Source organism: Heliconius melpomene, chromosome 21, assembly GCF_056956725.1.
Source record: "Heliconius melpomene rosina isolate 202511_hmr_F chromosome 21, ASM5695672v1, whole genome shotgun sequence".
Classification (NCBI taxonomy): domain Eukaryota; kingdom Metazoa; phylum Arthropoda; class Insecta; order Lepidoptera; family Nymphalidae; genus Heliconius; species Heliconius melpomene.
In genome coordinates, this window is record NC_140409.1 from 4,793,214 (window position 1) to 4,821,050 (window position 27,837).

General features: G+C 30.3%; 2 protein-coding genes across 3 annotated transcripts; one reads left to right on the top strand and one right to left on the bottom strand.

The window, feature by feature from the left end:
- Nucleotides 1-1,703: 1,703 nt before the first annotated feature.
- LOC146526952 (peptide transporter family 1-like) lies at nt 1,704-27,721 on the bottom strand. Of its 2 annotated transcripts, none has more exons than XM_085205625.1 (13): nt 27,533-27,721; nt 16,635-16,713; nt 10,757-10,898; nt 10,281-10,367; nt 9,632-9,906; nt 8,844-8,926; nt 8,422-8,586; nt 6,455-6,580; nt 6,258-6,380; nt 5,819-6,159; nt 3,680-3,896; nt 2,960-3,196; nt 1,704-1,948 (listed from the first exon to the last, which is right to left on the bottom strand). In XM_085205625.1, exons 1-13 carry the CDS (start codon nt 27,596-27,598, stop codon nt 1,781-1,783), a joined length of 2,109 nt encoding a protein of 702 aa, XP_085061751.1. In that variant the 5' UTR covers nt 27,599-27,721; the 3' UTR covers nt 1,704-1,780. The 2 variants fall into 2 exon arrangements, with proteins under 2 accessions (XP_085061751.1, XP_085061752.1); XM_085205626.1 differs by lacking the exon at nt 27,533-27,721 and adding an exon at nt 24,305-24,474.
- LOC146526953 (venom carboxylesterase-6-like) lies at nt 4,077-5,824 on the top strand. The gene has a single exon (XM_085206014.1). The coding sequence runs from the start codon at nt 4,077-4,079 to the stop codon at nt 5,793-5,795; it is 1,719 nt and encodes a 572-aa protein (XP_085062140.1). The 3' UTR covers nt 5,796-5,824.
- Nucleotides 27,722-27,837: the final 116 nt, after the last annotated feature.

Consider the following 27,837-nt stretch of genomic DNA (forward strand, 5'->3'; position numbering starts at 1 on the left):
TTATTGCATAAAGACTAAATATTTCCCCATTAATTAAATTAAGCAGCATTCAGGACAGACTTCAAATGAGAATCATAATTATTTACTTATATTACATATACTAATAGTAACAAATTACATTTAATATTCTAGAAAAACCATAATGGCAGAAAAAGTATATAACAATAAAAGGAATAAGGATTTAAAAAACAAACTCATCAACCAGCGAAAACGCAAAATCAATTAAATTTTCACATGCGCATTATTTTAATCCGAAAATCAAAGCGGAAACCGCGAGTATATCTTTAGAAACGAGCTCTAGTTAATTTATTTATTTGTGTGCATATGCTCGGTGGAGATTATCCCGAGAGCTCGTGGGTCAGCTGCGGCACGTGGCACCGACAGCACCCGGGGCACCCGCGGCACCCGCGGCACACAGGGCCACGTGGCAGCCTGAGCACGGAACATGTAGCGACGCCTTCCTTCACAATTCTGAGCACCACTTAATTTAACCGTGTCGTGCATTTCCACAACAGTGTTTGCGATTGTCACGCTCGACTTTGCTCTGGTTCGCAAACATGATTAATAAAGTTGGTTATGTTTTTATGGTTGAAATGTATGGTTTACTTAGGTATGTATGCTTAGATGTAAATAATGGAATGTTTAGTTGAAATTATTGATTTTATTCGTATTTTGAGTTCTTTTATTATATTTAAATATGTTATTTAATTTATAATTGTTAGTAAAATTTTGAAAAGATTTATAGTTGCCTAAATTTCTGGGTAGTACCGATATTAGATATAATAATGATATTATATATATAAATTTAAGAGACGAAACATATTTCTAAATAATAAAAACAATCAAAACTGAGGCGTAATCATTACATAAAATAGCTATCTACTGGTCATTTTCTTATCGACTGGGAAACCAGTTTTAATTTCAATAAAAAAATATCAGAATCTCAAATGATTTTCAAAACATAAAATCACTGTCAATGGCCCGGAAACCAAATAGGTCCCTTTATTTGAACACCCTAACCCGTATTTGTCTGTCTGTTTGTTGTATTTAAGCACTTATTATACGCAATTATTAACAAGTCGTCTGCAGACCGGCAAACTGTGCTGTGGCTCTCAAACTTGTTTGTTTTTTTTTTTATTTTAGTACTTCTAAATATTTGTACTTGTACAATAACTTTTATTTATAAGCTACTAAAACTCCTATATAATATTGAATAGTAAAATATATAACACATATATAGTTAAATATATGTTTATATAGTCTATATTATTGCATGTGCACCTATAAGAAAATAGAGAATGAAGAAAACAGTTACTCTATGATTTGTTTAATGTAATTACGACTGGTGAATATAAATTAATAAATATCTTTTACTTATGTTTCAACAAAATTGGGAATCTGCTGCAATTGCTTGCAAAGTTTAACAAACATTCCCACCCCAATTGAAAATGAATCGGAGCACAGAGGGTTGGCCGCGGTCTCATCGCGTCCCTTCGAGGAGCGGGGTCCTCAGTTCAGCTCCTATGGGAACAACACACAAATTATCCACAATTAATTGTCTAATGTGTTCACGCCATTTAACTAAACAGATTGAACATTTCGAGTGCAGTTTATGCAATGTCAATGCCGATTAAGTAGGATAAAAGTGTTGGTAACTTTGTAGCCTAAGACTACAGTTCTGTGATTTAATAACATAAACTCTATTTTGTTATTTTTTTTTATTTTAAATAATAATTTACATAATTTATTTAAACGTAACTATCATTATAAAATGTTAATACTAGTTATTTCTTTGTTGAATCGCCGGTTTTTCAGGTAAGTTTATTTCTTCCACAGCCAAATCCTCAGTGCTTGATTTCAACTCGACATATTTATATCTGAAGGCCATAGTCGTAAATATTAACATGTCTAGTATCATCAAGCCCGCGAACAGGAAAAACTCCTTCCACTAAAAATCAAACACAAATTTATAGACATACATACATTTTTATATAATAAAATATTACACAAAGCTATACTATAGTAAAACAGTAAAAAAATGTCTCTGCATTGACAATATTTGCGAAAAAAATAAGTTTGAAATGAGGGTTTAAAACAACTAATAGAATATGATGATGTTCATTTATTTTTTGTCTATCTGTTTATAGGAATTTAAATGACTTTTTTTGTTGTAGACCTATTATACTAGGTTTGGGCAGAATTTATTCTACATCTAGTTTTGAAGATGATGATAAGATGAGATGATGAGACTATTCCGCATTAGGTGTGGACGACACCTAATGCGGAATAGTAGGGATCCACCTAAACTATGAGAAATAATTAATAGCGTTCTAAACAAAAGTTGTTAAACGTGATAATTATTTTCCATTGACATATAAAAATTTACCTCTATGTAAAATACCTCTGATGAAAAACCGTAACAGTCCAGCTGAACTACGAAATAATATATATACATAATAACCATACTAAAATAAGCAACCAATTTTTCTAAATACATTTGAATAAATAATCGTATAGTTCAAGCGGGTGAAGCTGCACGGGGGCCCCTTGACTTAAATAAAGAATTATAATAATTGTCAAGATTGTTAAAAATAGATTTTTTATTATTCTTCATTCCGGGCCAAATCAAGAGCCAAATTTAGTAATTAAATTATAGACATACTCGTATGTACATATGCAGTTCACCTTTGATTTTTATCTACTTTTAATTTAGTTCTTTAGTTAACCATATACATATATCTTCCATTTATCTGCAGCTTCTTTTAAAAATCAGATTACACGGTTTCAATGTACTTACATACATGGATTTGCGTACTGGATACAAATGGTATTTATAGTGTATTCTTTTACAAAAATATATTTTTTCATTTAACAATAAATTTTTAAACATTACAACGCAATAGTTAGTAATTTTATTTATTTTAATACAGTGCCAGTTCATTATTAATAGTTAACTTACTTGAGCATCCAAAAAGTTTCCTTCAACAATTAAGACTACAATAAGGTTGCCGAAAGCAACCGTAAGCAGCCAAACTGATTGTAGAACAGATTTCATGGTGGCAGGTGCCTGGGTGAAGGAAAATTCAAGGCCCGTCACGGAGAACATCACTTCTCCCATAGTCATTATGACGTATTGTGGTATAAGCCACAATATGTGTACACTGTTTGGAGGTGTGATAGTTACTGCTTCGGCTTTCTGTAATATTTGATGAATCCATACCTATATTATAAATTCGAAAGTAACTCTGTCTGTCTGTCTGTCTTTTACGCAATCAGGACCAAACCGCTACTTTAATTATGATAAAATACTCATATAGAGATACTTGAGGGTTTCGGGATGAACATAGGATATTTTTTTTCTCATATTTGTAATATTTTCGATATATAGCCATATATTAAAATACTTATTAATTTGACATGCAATTTATTCCATGTTAATAACAACTGTCGTTGCTAGGCAACGATTTGCAAAGTTTGTTGTTAGCAAACGTCACCCAAAATGAGCTTGCTTAACGCATCTCTCTATTGAAAACTGAAAATAATTTCATAAATAATTTTTAATAAATATTCGTATAGTTCAAGCGGGCGTAGCCGCGTTCGGGTCCACTAGTATTATTTATAAAATATTTTTTTAATAATAATTTTTTATATTAAATATGTAATTTAAAAAAAAACATACATAAGTTCTGTTACTTGATTCGTATATCATGATAGTATACACAGCCCCAGCTCTAAATTCAAAGTTTGACAAAACTGGAACATCGTCAACGTTAACAGTATAAGTTCCTTTTTCTATTGACTTCTGTGAACTGTCTTCACTGCCTATAATAATATTTGTTTTATTCTTATTTTTTTGCATATGTATCGTTACGGAAGCATTCACGTTTGTCAGAAATCTGAAAATAGATAAAACTTATTATAACATAAAGTGCACAATATCTTTTAGCAAGTTTGCTTTGGGACATAAAAAAATCAGATAGAAAATGAGAAGAAAATATAACACGATTTTATTGACAATTAAAATGAACGTTAACATGGAATGTATTTCACTCAGTTCAATACAGTAAGCGATAAGAATGTTAATAAATATGTTACAAATTAAAATTTACGGTATTTTAGCTGTAGTGTCAATGTCCAATACATTTAAAGTGAAAGTTAAAGTTGAAAATGGTATCATTTTAGGTCTCAAAGAATCAACAGTTTTTGAAGACAAAACCTTTAATGCATTTTATCGGGTGCCTTACGCTCAAGCACCGATTGGGAAGTATCGATTTAAAGATCCTATACCACTTAAAAAATGGGCTCGAATATTAGACGCGACTAAAGAATATAACGGAGCTTGTGCCCAGGATCATATTGTACATAAACATGGAGTGTATGGATCTGAAGATTGTTTATATTTAAATATTTACACACCAAATATACCTAAAGGTAAAACAGAAGATTTGAATGCAGTTATTGTTTGGATACACGGGTACGCATTTACTTCTAGCTTTAGCCACATATACAGGCCAGATTTCTTCATTGATAATGAAATCGTTGTTGTAACTTTGACACACAGAATAGGACCTTTCGGCTTTTTAAAGTTAAATCATACGGATAGTAATGCAAATATGGGACTTAAAGATATCGTTATGGCACTTAAGTGGATAAGGAGGAATATACGTCAATTCGGTGGTGATAATAGAAAGATAACGGTAATGGCATGCGGCTCGGCTAGCACCTATGTTTCTTTACTACTAACAACTAAATATAAAAAAATATTTTCTAAATTAATTTTACACAGCGGTTCTATTTATTCACCTTCATTATTTCAAGGTGATATGTTAGTCGAAAAACAGAGACTCACAAAGGAGTTAAAGAAAGCTGGGTATAAAGATATTGAAACTGCTCTTACCGAAGATATTATACGGGCATCACGAAAAATATATAGCAAAGAAGAAATTATTAATATTCAAAGACCATTAATTCCTTTTACGCCAATACAGGAAAAAAAATCAACTAATTCATTATTAACTATGGATACAAATCAAATATATAACAGTATTAAAAACCACATTGAAATACCTATACTCACTGGATTTACGAGTCAAGAAAGTATAACTGAGCTAATACCGTTCATTCATAATCCACAGTATTTAGAATTGCTACATTCATTTTTCAAGTATATGGTACCGTTTGCCAATAAATGTAAATACCAAAACACAACTTTAACTTATAGATTAATATCAAATAAAATAAAAGAGCAATATTTTCAAAAAGATAAAGAAAACAAATTACACAATCTGCTAATATTTGTATCAGATCTTTATAAATATCCAATATATAAATTTTTAAAAACAAGAGCGTCATTAGAAAGTAAAATATTTGTTTATAAATTTAATTATATTGGTAAGTTCAACGCTGCCAAGGCAACATCACTGGGTGGTACAAATGTAAAAATAAAAGGTGCAGCACAGGGGGATGAATTATGCTACATATTCAAGTGTAATCCACTTTGGGAATATTATGTAAAAGTAAAGCATAATAAAACCGATAAAGATAGAACATTTATTAAGCAAATTTCGCAAATGTGGGCAAATTTCGCAAAATTTGGCGATCCGACACCATTACACAATCTTGGCAATGCAACATGGTTACCAATGTCTGCCAAAGATGATAATATATTCCATTTTGATAAGCAAAATACACTGAGAAATACTAAGCCGGAGCAAAAAATGTTTAAATTTTGGAATCAATTATATAAAAAATATTATTCAAATATTAATTGCAATTCGATAAAAGACGAATTATAAATATACATTAAAAAAATAATTACCTGACACTAACACCATCAATAGCTTTATTATTGTTATCAATGAAACTGTAAATTTCTTTATTAGTTATAAAATAAGAATTTGCAGTTTTTTCCTTTAAATTAAAGACGGCATTGAACTTTAAATCTTCGCATGCACTGTTTGGCAATCCTTGTAGAGAGTATGGTAACTGTACTATATGTTTTGCTTCAATGTCTAATTTTTCATAGATTCCTAAAGGTCCAATCATAGAATAGTCTGTAGTATTTAAAGAAGGAGGCATATTTAAAGTGAAATTACAGTCATATCCGTTATATATTCTAAGTTGTGCTAAGCCATCCGTTACTGGAGTACCATAAGTCGGCTGTAAAATTAACATATCTCATATATTTGCATAAGGTTAAATCGCTTAGACGATTATAAAATCTGATACGGTAATTCAATAATTATACATGTACTTACCACAAGGTTTAATTCAACAACCCCTGATACAATGAACGCAAAAGCGGCCAGAATTCCTCCCCAGATCATCTTGTGCAATGGCTTTCTAATAAGCTTACACCACGTCAAAAATGGATATATAGCCTAAAAACCATAAACTTGTTATAAATATATTTAAGAAGACTATAAACTAATAGAAAATAATTTGAAATACTTGCCACTTCAAAAAGAGGAATGAAGATGAGAATTAATAAGGGATTTAAGACTTGCATTTGATCTGCTTTTAGAGTCCAACTTCCGATATCTTGTTCCATTCTATCAGCTTGAAATGTCCATCGCGAGCCCTAAAAATGTAAATTTTAATATATTGTAAAGTTAAAGTTTGAAAATAACTATTTTTTTATAAGAAATTGTAATTGTTTTTTATTTTGTATAAGTATAATTTTTAATTATACTAATAAGTAATTAAAATAATAGCCAATGAAATGAAAAAATATATAACTTTATTTACGTATGCAAAGATTATAAGAAAAAAAACAGGCAAAACCTTAAATATCTTACACATTTTAAGTTATTATATAGAAAACGAGCTTGAACGAGAGAGATCCCAACAATGATTCAGGGACTGTCAAATGCAGACTCGTTCATTGAAACGCGTCGACTGTGAAAATTGTTTGAGCTTGCGGATGAAATTAATAATTTTATATCATTCATTTATTTATATTATGGATTTTTTTTAAATATTACATATTAATATTTCATTTTTTTTTTAAATATTACATTTTAATATTTCATTTTTTTTTTAAATATTATTTTAAATATTACATTTTAAATATTACATTTTAATATTCATACATTTTATATTTCATTTTTTTTTTAAATATTACATTTTAATATTTCATTTTTATTACATTTTTTTTAAATATGAAATTAATAATTTTATATCATTCATTTATTTATATTATGGATTTTTTTTAAATATTACACTAGAAAATATTGAAATTAATTTTGTTTAAGTAACATTATTAAACATTTGTTATCTATATCTAGTACATACATATACTAAAACTGTAACTCATCGCTGTCTCTACATGGAAGATACAAGATAAAATTTATTATTAGGGTCATTCATTAATGTTTCTAAACAATGATTTTTAACGTTTTTGTCTGTCTGTTTACTTAATTTCAGAAACTGTTAACCGATTTAAATTCAGTTTTCACTTTTGAATTTTGGCAAGCTTCGCTTAACATTTAGTACAATTTAAAAAAGTTTCAATATATTCAATAATATTGTTACGAAATGAGTGTTAAATAAAATTGACTGAAAACTTCCAGCTATTAAAGTATAGATATTGTCTTAAAATTGATAACATTATTAGATCACTAAAATAATTCCGACGAGAGGAAATAAATAATTGGGTACTACAAGCGGGCGAAGCCGCGAGCGGGTCGTTAGTAAGTTAATAAGATCATAATTACTCTAAAATAACTCTATGATGACATGTACTTAACATATTCTTTGGCAGGTATAATAATTGTATAGTAAAAATCAAAAATCTTTGAATATTTTTATCCTCATCAAATTACATAACATAAAGTGATACTTACTGGATGACATAGCTACATCCAAGATATCGAGATATAAGGAATTTGCTAATGCTGTGTCGTGAGAAAGTCGGTGCATGACGCAACCGAGGACTAAGTGGCACAAGCCGTTTCAAAGTTAATTAACTACATCAGTTTATTTGCAAGACTTTGAGGTTTCACGGAAAGCTTGTTCCGAAAACTTTTGCCAATTTAAGTAATTGAAGAATAGATATGATATTTTTTTATATATAATATGATACAACCAATTTTAATTATATATGTAAAAAACAGTCGACGACCCGCCAAAGCCGGTGACGAGAGCTGGTTTTTATTTTTGGAATACAGAATTGGGACTGATGATTAACGGGAACACGCAACAGTCATAAATTTCATGTTACTTGCAAAATTAATAGCATCTATACATGGTAGGTAAATTTATGTATATTTATATTATAAAACTAAAATTTCTCTATTTTCCGCATTAAGCATTAAAAAATTCTATGTAAATTATCTTTAAAAATGGTAAAGGTATAAATGTAGGGCATCGTATATAAATAATAATTATTTTTTAACTTAAAAATGTACTAGAAAATCAAACCTGCTGATCGAAAAGAGCCCAGAACACCGGCAATGGTATAAACAACACTAGTACGCGCATCAAAGACTTAACATCTTCTATGAGGTTACTGTCGTACTTGTCGTCAGCGTGGTCGAGCCAGTGCTCTCTCTTCTCTTTACTTTTTGTCGCTTTGACCACAGCGTGCTGTAAATATAAATAATGTATTAAGAATAATAGGTATTAATATGGAGTGGATCCTTTTAAAGAGATTTAATACATATCGTATCGGAGAGAATTAATAGAGAGAAAGAGAAAAAAATTACTTTAAAAAAAGTTTATTTTTCAAATGTTACGCCAGACAAATATTAAATACAATGCAATCTCTATAGTTAATAAGTATATGAGTATATTAACTGCAGTTATATCTATTATTTAATATTAAATAATATTCTTTTTCTCACCCCGACGCACGACGATACTTTCGCAAAAACGTTTCCGGACGGTGTTTTCATAATATACAGTCTTTTTCCAGCAACAAAAAATACTGAAACATTAATTACACATTTATAGCCTAGTTAATAGATATTCTTTTTATAAGTTACTATTATTATAATAAATTCTGTTTTTTCTGTTTTAGCAATAATAATTATGGCAAAGTTTTAGTGTTTAAAGTATCTATTTAAAGTAGTGGTTTTATATTATATATTTTACGTTTTATCGAACAAGGCAATAAATAATATACGTAATTCAAGGACTTAAATCGATTGGTTACAAGAAAAGGTTAAAACTAATGTACCTAGGTGTTTACTTAGAATTGACAGTCCAAGTAAATATAAATATTAACCTAGATGCATGTACCTTATGTAAAATTGTTAACTTTAAATGTAAATTAGTAAATTTTATATTACCTACCCATGTAATATTATTTTTATGTATATCTAACATAGATAGAAAAGTAGTTGATGTTAGGCAACCAATTTATTATTGTTTTTACTCTCACACATTTATTTGTCACATGGCTGAGTGTGCTAAGAGAGCAGAGCGAATTTAGTGTTACAACACTCTATCCCATACTTTCCGCTGATATTTCCAGCAGGGCTATTGCATCTTTACCAGAGCGACCAAATATAAATAATGAATATTTATTTTTTTCCGAAATCACACTCTAGTGCCACGACGTCCTCTATATACATACGAGTATATTTAACAAATTTGACAAAAGGAAAGTAAAATTTAAACATAAACTTACTAATAGAAACAATCATAAGAATTCCCGGTACTCCAAAAGCTAAGGAATAACAATCATTATCTCCGAAACAGTGGACGTCAGCTCTAAGGATGGGCGTGAGAAACGTTGATATGAGACTTCCAGCATTGATAGCGAAGTAGAACAGAGAGAAGAAGTAGCCCAAGTATCTTTCTTGTTCAGGTAACTTGAACTGGTCGCCGCCGAACGCAGAAACGCATGGCTTAATCCCTCCTGTACCGAATGCTATTAAGAGTAGAGCTAATATTGTAAACTCTCTGAAATATACAAATAAAATAATATATTTAGTAACTTATACGCAAAGCTTGTGCATTTCTGTTGTTAATTGGACATTATAATCATTTTCTGCTGCACGCTATATCCCGCATACAACAGTTTGGAACCTAGTGTTAGGTTGTTAAAATAAATATTTAATTTCCTCAAGTGGAAATCGAATCCACAAGTCGCGTTTACAATCACACATTTGTACTTCTGCGCCATCGGAAACATGGCTGGTCCCATCATAAATATTAAAAGTAAATTGAATTAGGTAATTTTCAATTAATTGATTTTCATTGTAAAAGCAAATATTATTAAGAATAGTCAAAGCATTAATAACATATTATACATTCGTAATTTGAGGATCACTTACAACTGTGGAAGCTGCACTGGAGGCATCGATGATACAGATATAAGGACACATCCCGTCGCGTAGACCAGAGACAGATAAAATATGGTCCTAAAAATTATGTAAAAATATACACAATGCTCCTACATTTATTTTATATAGTCGCTTAAAAAGGAGAAAAGACGGACAAAAATTTGATAATTTACAACAATAAACCTTATAAGAGTAGGGTCTATACCAGAATGATTTGGAAAACGAATGAGAATCGATTAAATTATTTTATAATATTTTAAATGGTTTTACAAATTCATTATTTAAAAATGATAATTTGCAAACATATTGCAAATTCTGTATTCTGATAAGTATCGTTAAAATCTTAATTAACGAATGCAAAATTTACAATATAATAGACCAAAAAAATCTAAATAAATGTACTCCTTTTTAAATACATTACAAGGAAGAAAATTTAAGTGAAAATAAAAAAGTAGTGGATAAATTACCTGAACCGTCCGAGCCAGCCGTCGGCAATCATGGCACCAATTAAGGGAAAAAAATACGCAAACATTGTAAAAACGTGGTAAATAACCGTAGCGCTGTCATCTCCATAACCCAGTTTGTCGCGCAGGTACAGCGATAATATAGCTGTGGAAAAAATTAATGTTATTCTATACATAAAGCCGTAGTGGCGCAGCGGCACAAGGGTGTGACTGTAACGTGATGGTTGTGGGTTCGATCCCCACTCGAGGAAGTGGAATATTTATTAACGCTTATATTTCAATTTCTTCGCTCTGTTCAGCCACTCAACACGCAATGCCTCTAGAATTCGGCAGAAAGTGAGGAACGGAGTGTCTTAACACTAAGTTCCATCTGCCTACCCTGCTGTGTGCGGGATACAGCGTGAAGGTGACTTTCATAAACGGTTTAAATATATATAGGTAATGTTACTTTTAAGAGTCAATTTTGCTGATTCTTATCTTATATATCCTATCCTATATCTTATAAAACAAAGTCGCTTTTCGTGTCTGTCTGAACTTTCTAACTCTTCTTCTTCTAAACCAACCAACGGATTTTGATGCGGTCGTCACCATTAAGTCGGGTGTTTTTCGTAGAATGTTTATATATAGTTTATTATTTGTACATTCTTATGTAAATTAACATAAATACGATAAATGTGTATAAAGTCCTACCCGTTGAGACACTTTCGCGCATGCGCTGCTCTAATGGTAAAGTACTACATGAAAAAAATGTACTGGAGTATTGTTCCTCTTAATAAGATCTACAAAAAAGTCCGCGAGAGTATATTCATATCTTTTAAGAATAACGTGTAGTGATCATATTTCTGTCTAAAAATAATAATTTCAATATATTTTTTATTGTGAGGGATATTTTTCTATAATGGTATTAATTCTTATCCTTTAAAATACTTTATTAATTTTCTACGTTAACCGAAGATAAAATTTGCTTTTTACAATATTTCGAAATTGCGAATAGTTTTACAGAAAAACGCATTTAATTGTTGACACATCCCGCCGTTGACACATCAGCTGTATGTTACTCAAGTTTCATTTATCCCTTACTTTCAGCATATAAATAAGTATATTAGTTACGTTGGCCATTTAATGTAGACCAAAACTGTCTTTTACTGTTTTTCATTTTAATAAGTACTTTAGAAGTTGTTACAATATCAAAAAAATCCTTGCTGCGAAACGGCTTGCCACTCGCCATGCGTCCGTCACTCATCACGAAATCTCAGAAACTACATGTGCTAGGAATCTCAAATTTTGCATAGGAGTTACTTATAGGACGTAGGTGCTCGCTAAGACGGGAATTTGCGATATTCGACTTTTAAGGGATTGTTTTTGGGATCGAAAGTTTGTATGAAACTTCGTTACTACAAATGACTTCTAGTCACAAATTTTGCATAGACGTCACTACGACGTGATCATGGAGACAGAAATTAATAATAACATAGTTCACGCGGGTGAAACCGCGAGCGGGCCGCTAGTTAATAATATAATTTTCAATACTATAGAGATCAATATTTATTTATACACAGTTTGGTCGAGAATGTCTCCAAGCCAAATAACGTTCTCATCTTTTCGTATGAATTCGAGACATTGCGCGTTGACGACGAATTTCAACGCAGTACTTAAATTGTATATAAATTTCTCGGTATAGTTTATATTATCTTTGTTTGAAGTTTGTATGCCACGAGTACTTACTATTATTTTATTTTATATCTATTACAATGATTTAGACATTATTAATTGTTCTTAATACAATAAGCAATTTATTTTAATGTTATATTCAAAAGGAAAAAAAACTTAAAAAAAATGTTTATTTTTTGTATTTTACTTGCAATTACTGTATAGACAAAAAAAATAATCAGTGATATGTAAACTGTGTGTAACTACCGTGTAGTTGGTACCTATATTAAGAATATGCTATACTAGCGGACGCGCGCAGCTTCGTCTGCTTATTTGGACCTTTAAGGGTGAATTCTAATAAACCATGAAACACATGTTCAAGTCTATATTTCAAATTTTATAAAAATCGGTGGCGATTTAAAGATTTCTCCATACAAACTTTCAACCCCTTATTTACACCCTTAGGGGGTGAATTCTAAAAACCGTGAAACACGTGTTCAATGAAATATTTTTAAGAGTCTGAATTCCAAATTTCATAAAAAACGGTGCCGATTTTAAAATTCTTCCATACGAACTGTCAACCCCTGTTTCATTCTTTTAGAGTTAAAATTTTTCAAAATCCTTTCTTAGTGGATGTCTAGATTGCAATAATAAACATCCGTCCAAATTTCACGTTTCTTCGCACAGCGGTTACGGCTTTACCTCAGTCAGTGGGAACGAGTCCTTTTATACATATAGACAAGTCCTTTTATATTATATAGATAGATAATATATTCTAGTTCCTATGTTTTAAATACTTAATCGCTGTTTATTGATATCTGCGGTGCAAATATATTATTTTTTGCTTGTGCACATATAATGTAAATTCTTGATATCTACAGTTGTAAGTATATCTATGTCATAATTTACAATTTCAATTTATACTTTCATATTTTGTTACTATAAATTATTGTATACTAGCGGCCCGCTCGCGGTTACACCCGCGTGAACTATGTTATTATTAATTTCTGTCTCCATGACTACGTCATAGTGACGTCTATGCAAAATTTGAGACTCCTAGCATTTGTAGTAACGGAGTTTCATACAAACTTTCGACCCCAAAAACAACCCCTTAGAAGTCGAATATTGCAAATTCCCGTCTTAGCGAGCACCTGTGTCCTATAAGTAACTCCTATGCAAAATTTGAGATTCCTAGCACTTGTAGTTTCTGAGATTTCGTGATGAGTGAGTGACCTTTCGATTTTATATATATAGATAAAAGTGATAAATACAACTACGGAATAAAAAACTTCTGTATTAATTTCATATGTAATTTAATTGAAATTACAAAAATGTATAGTTACCTAAAATGTAGAGTTACCTACTTTCTAAAAATTTTTCAAGTCAATGTAAAAAATATATAGATAGTAAAAAATATCATGGTAAAAAAAACTGGACATTTAAATATGTTTTTTAATTTACACAACTATATAGATATTTGAGGCCAGTCGTGGAACAGGTGGTAAACCGATAGGTTGTGGGTTCGATCCCTGCTCGAGGAAATAAAATATTTATTTAAATTTATATTTTCATTTCTTCGCTCTGTTGTCGAGGCAAAGAACGGCTCAATGCTCTCAAAAATCGGCGGAAAGTGGGTAACATAAAATTCAATCGAGGCGTTGCTTCTTAAAAAAAACATAATATTAACGATATCGTCAAATATTTGGTCAACAAAATAAAAAATAAACTCAATAAGTACAAAGAACCACATATTAAATCAGTAATTTATTGGTATGCAATAATGATTTTGCAGCACCTTCAATACTAATATTATAATATTTTACGAGTACTATTGTTAGCATCTGTGTACATTTTTATTTTCTTACAGTATTAAAATAAACAATTTAATATAACACCTGAACAAACCTGTTAATAACAAGTAAACTAAGTAAGTATAAAACAATAGGTTATTTTGACGTAGGCAATAAAGATTATAATAGATTTTCAAGATTGCGATTAGCTTTCCGCCATTGTTTTACTATCAAGGCTTATTAAGTTGTGTGCTCTGAAGATATAACACATTTAATTATATCTCACTCATCTATTTCAACCTTCATTGACATTCTTCCATCAAAACGAGATATACAGTTAGTAATTTCAATTTTCGCTAAATAATATTAAAGTAACTAAAAAAAATCATAAAATATACTAAAAAATATACTAAAATATAATATAATACTAAAATTTTAATTATTTACTAGGCATACATGTTATTATAACCTATACACTTTTTTTTATTCTTCTCTTAGAAATGATGTAATGACGGAATAAAATATAAATCACATAGTGTCCCGAGTCTATTTTTACTAAGCATAATAAACCTTAATCTATATATATAAAATCGAAAGGTCACTCACTCATCACGAAATCTCAGAAACTACAAGTGCTAGGAATCTTAAATTTTGCATAGGAGTTACTTATAGGACGTAGGTGCTCGCTAAGACGGGAATTTGCTATATTCGACTTCCAAGGGGTTGTTTTTGGGGTCGAAAGTTTGTATGAAATTTCGTTACTACAAATGCTAGGAGTCTCAAATTTTGCATAACGTCACTAGGACGTAGTCATGGAGACAGAAATTAATAATAACATAGTTCACGCGGGTGTAACCGCGAGCGGGCCGCTTGTTAATTATAATCAAATAAGGCATTTTTATTATCTACTAACTAGAGTTGTCATTAAACTAATTGATTCATAACACAAATCGATTTGGTGACCGAATTAATGAGACGAATGAATGTTTTTTTTTAGTTTATTTTCATAACTCGTACATAGAATTTGTAAAGATAATTTCTCTATTTGTATTGATAATTCGAGACTTCACTGCAAGTTAAGGAGAAATTATGGTGCTCAAAGCGACTAAAAAGATCTGAGATTATTTTAAATATTCTATTTTCTTTGATTGGGTACACAAAACGTCTCGTTTTGGTCCTCAATTCGATTAAAAAATATATCATCATCATCAGCTTCACGCTGTATCCCGCACACAGCAGAATAGACGGAGAGAACCTACTGTTAAGACACTACGGTCCCCATTTTCTACGGAATTGTGGAGGCATTGCGTGTTGAGTGGCAGAGTTCAACGCCGCGCTTTATATAAGATTAGGAGTTAAAAAAAAAATAAGTAGTAGTTAAAACTTACTTGAATGAAGTTTAGTAAAACTTTAGTAATAATACAATAACATTATTATGTGCAAATAGCTGTACATAAATAACAAATGCGAGTTTAAATCATTTTGTAATATTAAACGTGACTAGATAAAAAGCATTATATATATTGCACATATTTTTTTACTGTCCATAACAGTTGTTCTTAGTGAATCTACTTCTTATGTAAGCGGAGACACATACATAAAGCTAGTTACCTATTTTTGGATTTGTATAATTCTTCAACTTCTTCAGCTTTACGCTGTACAGAGCAGGGTAGGCAGAGGGAACTAAGTGTTAAGACACTCCGTTCCCTACTTTCTGCCGATATCTGGAGACATTGTGTATTGAGTGGCCGCACTCAACGCCGCGCTTTACTTCGACACCAGAGCGAAGAAATGGAAATAAAAACGTAAATAAATATTTGACTTCCTCGAGTGGGGATCGAACCCGCAACAGTCGTGTTACCGTCATACCCTTGCCCCTGCGCCACGACGGCCTCAAATTTGTACAATTCTGATCAATAAAATTTATCTAACGTTTATACTACTAAAACTATTACTAATAAAATTTTAAAACTTATCTTCATCCGCTTTGCAAAGTAATGTTAATTTAATCCTTTACTTTCTTGTATATTATAGAAAGGGTTTGTTTTACCAAATCCCATTCTACGATTAATATTATGAAAAAAGTACATAATATTACTAAAAATTTGAGATGTCGAAGTGAAAGATATGCAATAAGATTATTTAGTTACTTTATCTTGTCGTGGCATTTTGAGATCTCATGTTTTATCTATAATTTGGTAGATATAGATGTAGATAGATGTATATTTGCTCAGAAATTCTCTATTCATGCTGGAATAACTTTGTCTTATGACAAATATTTTTCTTAAACTGTTGTAATAAATAAATTAGGTCTATGCGTTTATAACACTCGTCTTATTTCTTTAATGATAAAATTAATGTGGATAACCTAAATTTTAAGATACAAATTATTAAATCACTTTACATAAAAAAAAAAATATTAAAGAAAAAAAAATGCTTACTTCGCATTCCATAGTAAGAAAATCTCTCGCAAAACTCATTTGTAACGATGAATCCCACAGCCTTTGGATAAGGGAGTTTCTGAAAATAAATAGAATATAGTCATTATAAAAAACTTTAATAATCCATACCAAAAATAATAATATATATTTTTAGTAGGTATATGCAATATTAATAAAGTAATGGAACAAACGAAAGCTATCACCTAATTATTTTCTATTAAAACCTAGTTGTTATATTTAGGCCGACTATCAAATTCTCAACTGATGTGAGTGTACGATGTTCTAACCGCCTTTAACCAGATATTTATGTGAATTAAGTGCCGCTTGTCATTTATTCACCATCAAACAATGGTGCACGTTTCTAATATAGCGATTAGTTAATATGGACCGAACCGCCATTAGATAAATATTTCCATGAACACGTTGTTTGTGCTAATATCGATCAATTGATAATATTGACATTGTTTCGAATAATGAAGTAAAAATTTACAAATTTATGGCTTTTTTTTTAGATTTATATCTAATTTTATATTTTTTTACTATAACAGTACCTATTACTATTTTCTAATATTTTGAAGTGTGATTGGTATTCCAGAGGGATTTATTAAAAGCTTTTTTTTAAGATTTCTTTAACATTTTTTATTTTAACCGTAATACTAGGGATACGGCTGAGGACTGTGAAAGGGGAGGTCGGGGTGATCGTCATGAATTATAACTAATAAATCCCAATTGAACGTTCTAAAATTGTGTTTTTAGCTTCACCTTGTACCTCATATAGATCATATTAGAGAAAACGGAATCTGATGTTAAATCACCCATTTACCGAATTTTTATGGCATGTTGAGTGACAGAACTCAACGCCTCGCTTTGCCTTTGTTACCAGAACGAGGAACTGAAAATATTAAATAATTCATTCCTCCGAAGGGGAATCTTAGCTGTCAACCGTCGCGCTTGCAGTCACACTAGGGCTAGTGCTACTGGACCACTACGGCCTCTATTGAATAAATTAAAACCTAATTAAATACAAAATAACGAATACAATTATATATAGGTAGATACACAATTTTATTTTAAATCATATTTAAATCTATTAATAGCTTTTTTAAATAATAATCTATGCATTCATGTAGTACTTACTATCGTTGTTTTAGCATTACTTTTACTTTTTAACTATCAGATACGTACCTACGTATTCTAGAAGTTATCATATTTTTATTAGGTATATAATAAAGAAGAAATGAATGAAATTATTAAGAGCGTAAAGTAAAAAATGAATTCACTAAGCCTTTTTTATCAGTATTGGCCTTGGTAGAGTGAAAAAAGGCGGTCGTTCCAGGTACATGTTAGACATCGGTGAAAATGCGTTGAAAATAATACTTATGTACTAGTGACCCGCACACAGCTTCGCCCGTTTAAACTACTGAATTAGTTTTTTTATACACTGAACGTTCCTGTTTTAATAAATGTATAATGCATACTTGCAGAGATTTTATAATATTAAAATCCGAGGGTCACATAATTTTTATTAGTTAGGAGCATTAAACAACGCGACCCCATACAAATACCGGTAATATGTAAAAATTAAAGTAAATCACATTTATCGTATGCCCAACACTAGCGATAGTTAATAGATATGATATCTACTTAACATTATGAAACTGTGTGTTTCTATTCCCGACCCAGATTTACCATTGGTAAAGCTGTTTCATAAATAATCCTTAAACAATTTGTATCGTACGCCCAAAGATAATATGAGGTCGCTTTTGCGAAATTTTTCCTTATAATTTAAAATGTTTATCGTCTAACCGGTTTTATAATCTGTATAATATAAACTCCAATAGAATTTTATTGTTTTTTTTTTATATAAATAAACAGATTTAAGTCCCTTACGCAATATATGAATATTAAATGTCTTTTGGCCTTAAGCACCAGTAAACATTATATAGCACTTAAATAATATATAAAAAATACCAATAACAGGAAAGCTTTAGTCATGTATCGTAAGAAGAGGTTAATATAAGTAAGAGCCAGCATTTCAGAAATGACATGCTCAACTGTTTCTCTTTCGTTATTAAATAAAGATATTTTCATAGCGACATCAATTGACTTATTAAACAAAAAAACATATTTCAACTAAAATAATTAGACCAGAAACTTGCTATTCTAAAACCTAAATGGATAGGTACGTATATTATTTTCTGCAAGACAATAGAAACTGTTCTCATCGATGTGCAATCAAATATATAAATGTTAAGAATATTTTTTCTGCTAAGTATCGACTCTCAACTACCAATTATAAAATTATATAATTAATTAATCAAAATTGCATTTTGTTATACTTACAAACTTAATAACAAATTAGAGTTGTGGGTTCAGTAAAGGAAATAAAATATTTAATATTTTCATTTCTTCTCTCTATACTCAACACGCAATATCTCCAAAATTCGGCGGAAAATAGAAAACGGAGTGACTTAACACTAGGATCCTTTTACCTACCCTGCTGTGTGCGGGATACGGGAGTAAATAACGAAATCGTTCAAATTAATTTATTTAAATAACTAATAAACTCAGGCGTTCACGCTATTACACTTGAAGTTTAATAGAGCGACACCAATTATCACTAAATCTTTTTATCTCATTATTAGTAGATATTTATTATTCTACAATCAATTCTCCATGCACTATCGATTTGGTTGTAATATTGGCAAAACTAAAACAATTTATATAAAATTCGACTAAGATGTCTTCATTGTCTCGATCGGGCAGGTATGTCAAGGCAAGCCGTATGAAACGAGGTTCGGTGAAGGCTATCATTGCATTTGGCGACCAGTATTAGGTACACAACGTTTGCTATGCACAGTGGCGCTGACGACATTTGCAGACCTCACTAGATATTTAATATGCAGATTAGAAATATTCTCTTGTTTTAAGGATAGATAATTATAATTCATTAAAGAAATATATATGCATATATGAAATGTTCAATATAAATAGAGTGGTGTTGACGTGACGTGATGTGACGTGACGTTAGTGTAGGAAAAAAATATAATGACATTTCCTATTTTTTTACTGCAGATCGTAAATGTCTTGTTTGCATTAAAATTATAACAAAATAATCTGTAGTGATTCTTGAGTTTTGCATGCCAGGAATTCTATTTTAATCGGAGTGGGATTAGAACCCACACTCATCGTAAATCATCCGCTAGCAGTGACCATTTTGCAATAATATTTTACAAAATAATAACAGTATATTTTCTTCCAGTTTACTTATTATAATAATCGCCGAGAGTCCATGGAATGGAATGTTAGAGAATACTATTACTGAAATGACTTATGTCTAATTGCTTTTTATGATTAAACAATAAATCATTATTATTATTACTATTATACAAATATAGAAATAAATTAAAAAACAATACGACCTAAAATAATAATAGTAAACTATATCTATATACATATATATTAAAGGATATGTTCCCACTAACTGAGGGAGAGCGATATTTATTTTTGTAATGTGGACACCCACTATGAAGGGATTTTGAACATTTTTTAGAATTCACCCCCAAAACTGATAATAATTTCATAAACATATTTAATAAACATTCATATAGTTCAAGCAGGCGAAGCCGTAATATACAGTTTGAAAGTATTAGGTAGGTACTTGTAATTTCATAAAGAACTTAGCGTGAAATAAAACATAGTTTGTGAGTGTTCAGTACTTGTCTATGATATCATTGTATATAGAAACCTTCGATAAAGTACAGTTTTGATTATTGAACCCTCTTGTGATAAACATTACATTTACAATTTTATCTTTTGAGTGCTGTTATTGTACTATCAGCCTCGACCCGAAAGAATTTCTTTATTTGCTGAATGCTTTAATATTTTTAATTTAAAATATTTTACTTTTTAAGGCAAATTTGAATTATATGTCATTATTATTGTTGAAGTGAATTCAATTTCTCTATAAAGCTTGCTATAGTGGGGTAGTTACATTTTAATTTATTATATAAAAGACATCGGCAGATGGTGGGGAATGGAGTGTGTTAACACTAGATTCTCTCTGCCTATCCTGCTGTGTGCGGGATACAGCGTGAAACTGATTTATATGAAATCAATATGAAAACAAAGAAACAAATACGATACTTTCTAAATGGCAGTGAGATTTGAAATTATTACATAATAATGTAACTTATATGTAATCGTTTCTAAATAACGCAATATTATTAAATAGTGGGATAGTAAATAAATATAAGAACTTAATTTTTTGTAATGATGGTGGGCGAGGCGAAAGAGGTTGTTTAGCTCTCCGTTCTCTCTGACTACCCCGCTAGGGATAAAACGTGAAGCTACGTATGTATGTATGTATGTAATTTTTTGGATACCAATACAAATGAACTTCATTGAAGTCGGTGGTACACTTTCCAAATTGTATAAGTATTTATACAGTGAACAGACTATCATAGGTTCGCTTTTCTAATAGTTAATCTATAAAATGGGTAAAGATATACATATATTGGACATTTGTCAGCTTGTGCAACACTACGCCTAATTCAACAAGAGCATGTTGATAATGACAACATATATAAAGATTACAGATCAGATACGTGTTTATTTTGTAACATAGTTACTGATATATAAGAAAGATAAACTAAAACAATAGCTCTACTTGCTGCTCTACAGTTTTAATAAGGATTATTCGCATTATACATCTCTATCTATATATTTTATATTCAGTAACATTTTTAAAGTTATTGTTAGCATATATATAGAAATTGAGGGGGTCGGTTGGTCCGCGTCCACCACAGAATAGTTTTCTACCCACCCCAGAAATTAACAAAGAAAACTGTTCACAAATATTCAAAAGTTAAAAGCTAAAAGCTAAAGTCCATGCCCCCTTGGCATATATATTCTCTAGACACGCCTATGATTGTTAGATACAACAATTAGATCAATTTTTTAAATTTTTTTTAGCGTAAGTCTTTCTAGACCTATCTCTCGATCTTCGACTATTACAGTTGCCTGCTTTTTTTAAATTAATAATAAACCAATAAATTATGACAAAAAAAGACATTAACAATAAAGATAATTATAATTTACAAAAAAATCCGTTGCGTACTTCTTAACGTAAACTTTTCAAATGACATAGATAATGAAAAAAATATATAAAAAGGGACATTTAAGTAAAGCTCTCGGTAAAGTGAAATCGAAATATGGCTGTGCCGGAATTTTACAATATAAACATGCATCTACAGTGTGTACTATACGAGTATGTTACATTCGTCGCTGTAATTACCTGTCCTGGTTGCCGCATTGTGAGTTTCTCCATTAACTTTCATATTTTTATTTTATTAAGAATTTTCCTTTTGTTTTGTGGGCGCTTTATAACGATTATTGAGAAAATTTTCGTAATCACTCCTAATAAGATCGAAATAATGTGCCAAGTCTACTTAGTTTATTAGACAATTAATTAAATTATTTTAATTTATTTCATTAGTTGTAATTTTAGTAAGCATTTAGAAGTTCTTAGAACAGCACACAAAATATATTTATATACAAAGCAGTTAAGGATTAAGTAGAAATAATTAGTGATAGGTACTACGCCAATGGCACCAGTAAACGACAAGAAGAAATAAGGATATAAATATAAATTTCTGAAATTCTTAAGCCTAAACGAAATTCATCTATTTATATAAAATCGAAAGGTCACTCACTCATCACGAAATCTCAGAAACTACAAGTGCTAAGAATCTCAAATTTTGCATAGGAGTTACTTATAGGACGTAGGTGCTCGCTAAGACGGAAATTTGCAATATTCGATTTCTAAGGGGTTGTTTTTGGGGTTGAAAGTTTGTATGAAACTTCGTTACTACAAATGCGTCTTAAATTTTACATAGACGTCGCTAGGGCGTAGTCATGGAGACAGAAATTAATAATAACATAGTTAACGCGGGTGAAACCGCGAGCGGGCCGCTAGTATTTACATACTTCCAGCTGACGTTTAATACAAAATAGATTATAGAACAAAGAATATTTAAATAAACATAGAGCGAGTGCTTTAATGAAAATAGCGGCATTTCTTAAACTAATTGTCAAGAGGTTGAGTTGAGTGTTTATTTATTATACTACGATATGAAACTATTTGAAGTTAGTTAACTTTTAGGGTTCCGTACCTCAAAAGGTACAAACGGAACCCTCATGGGATCACTTTATTGGCCGTCTGTCTGTTTGTCAAGACCATTTATTGCTTGATCGCTTATCAAATACCTACCGAGCTAAAATAATATCAAATATTTGATCTTTGGTCTCTAGAAACACAGAAAAATCAACGCGATACTAGAATTATGTACTGATTTTTTTTAAATCGCCGCGTAGTCTAAAATTATAGGGTACCTCCCGTCGAAGGAAAAAAAAACGAAAAGAGCAAAATTATATAAATTTCATAGCCAAAAATCATTACAGACTTATAGTTGTAGTCCATTTAAAAAAAATGAGAGCATACGCCCGCAAACTTAAGTTTGTCAACTTTAATAAGTTGTACTTCCCGTTGACTTACAATCTTCAAATTGGTGCAGAAACCTCGGAAGCCACTGACTCGCACTTAACCGGTTTATTCTTAACAATAAATGTTAATAACTAAATTAAAAGATGTCAATAACTATTATTTTTATCTAAAATTTATGCCTTTTTTGATTGATTGAGAAAAAACTCCTATCCTATCCTATCCTCCAAAATAATACTTACAAGGCCAAAAACGGTCGGCAGAGTCAAAACTAATTAAAAAGTAACTTAAAATTTATTTAATTATTTCTGTTCGTAATTATTGTTTCATACGTTATATATATTTGAACATTATATTTTAATGAACAAATGCTATTCAGTTAATTCGATTCGGTTATTGGTGCCATTACTCTATATTATTTAATTTATTTATTTCTAAAAAGTTTAAGTTCAGCTCAAATGCCTGAAACTTTCAGTTATGAATCAAATAGATTATTTTCTAAATGTATAAGATAAATATCTATTAACTTATAGATACTTTTTTTCTGTTTTTTTAAGTTATAATCAATAAAATTAATAAAAATTAACAAACTTCTCTTGGGACATTGTACTCAAAACTATTGTATTCAAGGTGACAGAATCAAAAAAGGATATAATGAACCGTAAAAGTATGCATAAATGGTTAAAATTATAGAAACGCAACAGCAAAGCTAAAATATTACAATTATATTCAGGAAACTTTTTCGCAAAGCAGTAATTTTTTTGTGTATAATAATTAATTGACAAATCCATATGCTATAAAAATAAATATATAATATAATTTATATACAAGTATAAAATATGGGTACAAGGACGAAATGCCTTCGCCGGGGTTTGGCGAGCTTGAGGAAAAACTGAGTGAGTAAAATAAAATAAAATTGTTACCTCTTTATATTTAAGCATGTAAAAAACAATTAGCTATTTAGTTGCTGCTTTTACAAGTATTACTTAAGTAAAAAACCTTAAAATTACATAATTTAAATGTTTTTCTTCTTAATGTTTTACATATACACACATGCAATAAACATTATGTTTACGAAAATTTGTCACAACAACTTTAAACGGAAATAAGACATAAAAATCACAATAATTAAGTAAATACTATTTATAAAATACATATAAATACAAACCCCCGATGATTTATCAACCGCCATTATTTCGTGAGATAGAAGTCATAAATGATATTTCGTAATTTAATTTCGTTTATAACTTTCACGTAGGAAACAAAGTATACCGCGGCTGCGCCTGCGCAGAGACGAGCGTGTTAATAGTAGCCGCGAGCACAACTAACAAGTAACAGGTAGTACTACGAGTATAATCATCAACGCGTGTGTCAATTGAGTTCGCCATTTTGCAGTGGTGTCTTACAAATGGACTATTCTGATATTCTTTAAATCGAGCGAAGGACTTTTTCATTACAAAACAATTCGCAATGAAAAAAATCCTAGTTGACCTGTGTTGACCTGTAGACTAAGTAAAAAATCCGATATCCCCATTGCGTCATCACGGGGACGTCCTCAATCCGAATGACTGAATTAACTGCTAATGGTTAACCGACCGCGGAAAGTATTAAATTCTACATTTATTCTAGTTTTTTTTATAACATATTATATATAAATCAATTTTTCTTATTGTAATTTTGCTCTTAATATGTACGTAAGCGCTTGCAATTATTTTTTTTTATTTATTTAAGTACCACAGAAGAAAGAAAGTACAGAAAACATATAAAAACAGAAAAAATGTGTACAGCAGATGACTTATCTCTTTTTTATAACACTGGGAAATGCAGTTATCATTTTCGAGCGCAGAGTCAAATCCGTTTCTTCTAAACTCTCCACCTAGTGTTATTATTCTTCGTTGCCATTAAGACACTTCCGTTTACCCGCATTCTGGAGGCATTGCATTGGTACCATAGCGAGAGAACGAAAATATTCAATATTTCCTTTCTGCGAGTAGGAATCGAACCCACCAACCTGTCGCGTTTACTTGTGCCACTGCGCCTGCTTTCCTCTCTTTCTTTTTGATTAAGTGAATATATGACCAAATATAAATTTCGTTTCTGCTCTTTATATTACAATCTTTAAATAACGTTTTGACCACACTGGCACGTCGTAGGTAAAAATCTGGATGTCGAAAATAACCGGACAATATGGTTTGCAATCAATATGACATATCTAATAAAAAATTGTTTATTACAAAATATTTAATATAAAACACAAACAAAAATTAACATTTATAACGCTTAATTATAAAATAATATAATAATAATTATATAATAATAATAATAATTTATATTTAAAAATGTAAAATTGATTCACTAATTTAATGAAAGTATATCATGATATTTTTATTAACTTGTTCCCTGTTTACATTCAGACTGTCTTGCTGTGGCGCACAACGACCTCAGTTTTTTATAATTTTTATTTGTCAACGAAAACTATCTACTAAAATGAAGATATTTTGCTAATGTGGCATTTCAATGTTTTGGGCTTGTTTCTTCTTTTTAGTATTATGCAGCGGCTATTTGATTTTTAATATTTTATGTTATTTCACATTTTATTTTAGGATTATATATTAGATATCGTTTTTAGGATTATAATATATTTGAATCCGCATTCACAGTCTACTTATAGTAGAATATCCCAGCGTACGTGAAAATAGTATACTAACGAAATATGAAATATTAACAATACTTATACCTGTTATAAGTGTACAAACAAGCAAGAACGGTTGCTAAAAGAGTTTTAAGTCATTATCCTAAACTGTAACAAAAATAGAATAAATCATAAATAGAACGAAATCTTATTGAATACCTTTTCCATACTACCCCACATAGAGACCCGACTTGATTATTTAATTTTATTTTAACAATATTGGTGACAAGGGTAATGTTGAAACGATTCGATAGACATAAGAATCATCAGAATCGGTGAATCCGCTTGACATCTACAACGTAACGTAGACTGATAAACACATTACCTTACCTTACCGTGACTCAGTCGGGTAAAAAAAAATATATATTTTAGAACAATGGCCTACGGTAGATCCGAAACAGAATGTAGATTCAATTTCCGTATTAAGATCATCTGCTATAATAAGATAAATCGCACCATTGCGTTTCGCCAGTCAATACAAAGACAGCTATCTGGGATTCGAAGGAAAGGAAACAACGAATCTATTGATATAAGAAAAAAACCTGCTTTCATTCTTTTATTTATATAATTAGATTTGGTCAAATTGATTTATAGTACAACACGTATAGTTTTACAAAAAAACGCTTGTCTACGCTACTTATAATGTTTCATGAGGATAAGTACAATCATTAGTGAGTGTGAGTATCTATGTTTGTAAACATAAAAAGAAAATTTACATAGATAATTAAATAGATAAGGCCTTAAAGTCGAATTTAATATTATTGACTTTCCAAGATATTGGTAACTGAAATTACAACCTCTAAGTTAGAACTCAGCCAAAGTAATAAACTTAATAAGCGGACTATTGCCCAAAAAAAAAATTAAGAAGGCATTACGATAAAAATTAATAAGTATATCATGCATATTACATACGTAGACATCGTATAAAGTTGTAGTACAGAAGTATTCAATGTGTAAAGAAACAGTTATCAATCTATATGCGCAGTTATCAAGGTTGCAATTGTTCATATAACAAAAAGATAAAAATACCACAGACGTAGGTATATTATTGCAAATATTACAAAAATAGATTATAAATTTAAAATAAAAATGTAATAATAATAAATTAATATACAATTTATATCACCTTCTTATTAGCCGAGTGTTTTTTTTTTTATATTTTAACTTCAACATGAATAAAAACATTTAAGAGTTATAGATTATATATATTTTTACATATTGGCAGATTATTATATAAAATAATATGTGAATAAATATTTACATTCTAATTATATTTTCCACAACCTTTTTATTTTCCACACAATAATAATATTTTCCACAGGCACATATTTATAATATATGACTCTCTTTTTCTGTTCAAAAAATGACGAAAATCCAGTGAAATATTACCAATACAATGACAGCGTTTGACATGATGACGTTTTCTAACAATCGACATCAAACGTCACTGGCGTCCTGTGGTTTTACAATAATTTAGGTTTAAATTTAATCATGAATCTTAGTTTCAGGAAACAATATGTTTTGAACACATAGTGTTCAATTAGATACGTTTCAAGATTATCGCATACTTTTCCACCTTCACTTACAGACAGAATTGTAACACAGTTTTCTAACTTTTTAAAATGACAACCATAACACGCCCTAGATTATTAAAATAATATTTTTAAGACATATATATTTATATACCGGTTACAGAGTACTTACTTGTTTTTGTCTCCTAGTGCTGAGAAGACTTGATTCTTGTGAATATAGAGCATCTTCGTTTTCCATAGTAGTCAACTTTGAACACCGGGAATTTAAGACATAATGAGTGATGCAACAGATATCAAAAGATATTATAAAGGTTGCTACGATAACTCTATTATTATAAGATCCCGCATGTACACAGACTGCAATGTCAAGAAATAGTTTACGCAAATTGACAATATGCGCATTCAGACCAGCAATGTATTATGCTGCGTCATACTATGACTATGTTGTATGTATTACATACAACATAGGAGATAGAA

Bases quoted from the DNA above. Each gene is read 5' to 3' on its own strand.
- LOC146526952 (XM_085205625.1), bottom strand. From the start codon at position 27,598: ATGGAAAACGAAGATGCTCTATATTCACAAGAATCAAGTCTTCTCAGC. The intron at 16,714-27,532 runs GTAAGTACTCTG...ATTTATTTTCAG, and splicing joins GCACTAGGAGACAAAAACAA to AAACTCCCTTATCCAAAGGC. The intron at 3,897-5,818 runs GTAATTATTTTT...ATCTATTTTCAG, and splicing joins ATTGATGGTGTTAGTGTCAG to ATTTCTGACAAACGTGAATG.
- LOC146526953 (XM_085206014.1), top strand. From the start codon at position 4,077: ATGTTAATAAATATGTTACAAATTAAAATTTACGGTATTTTAGCTGTA.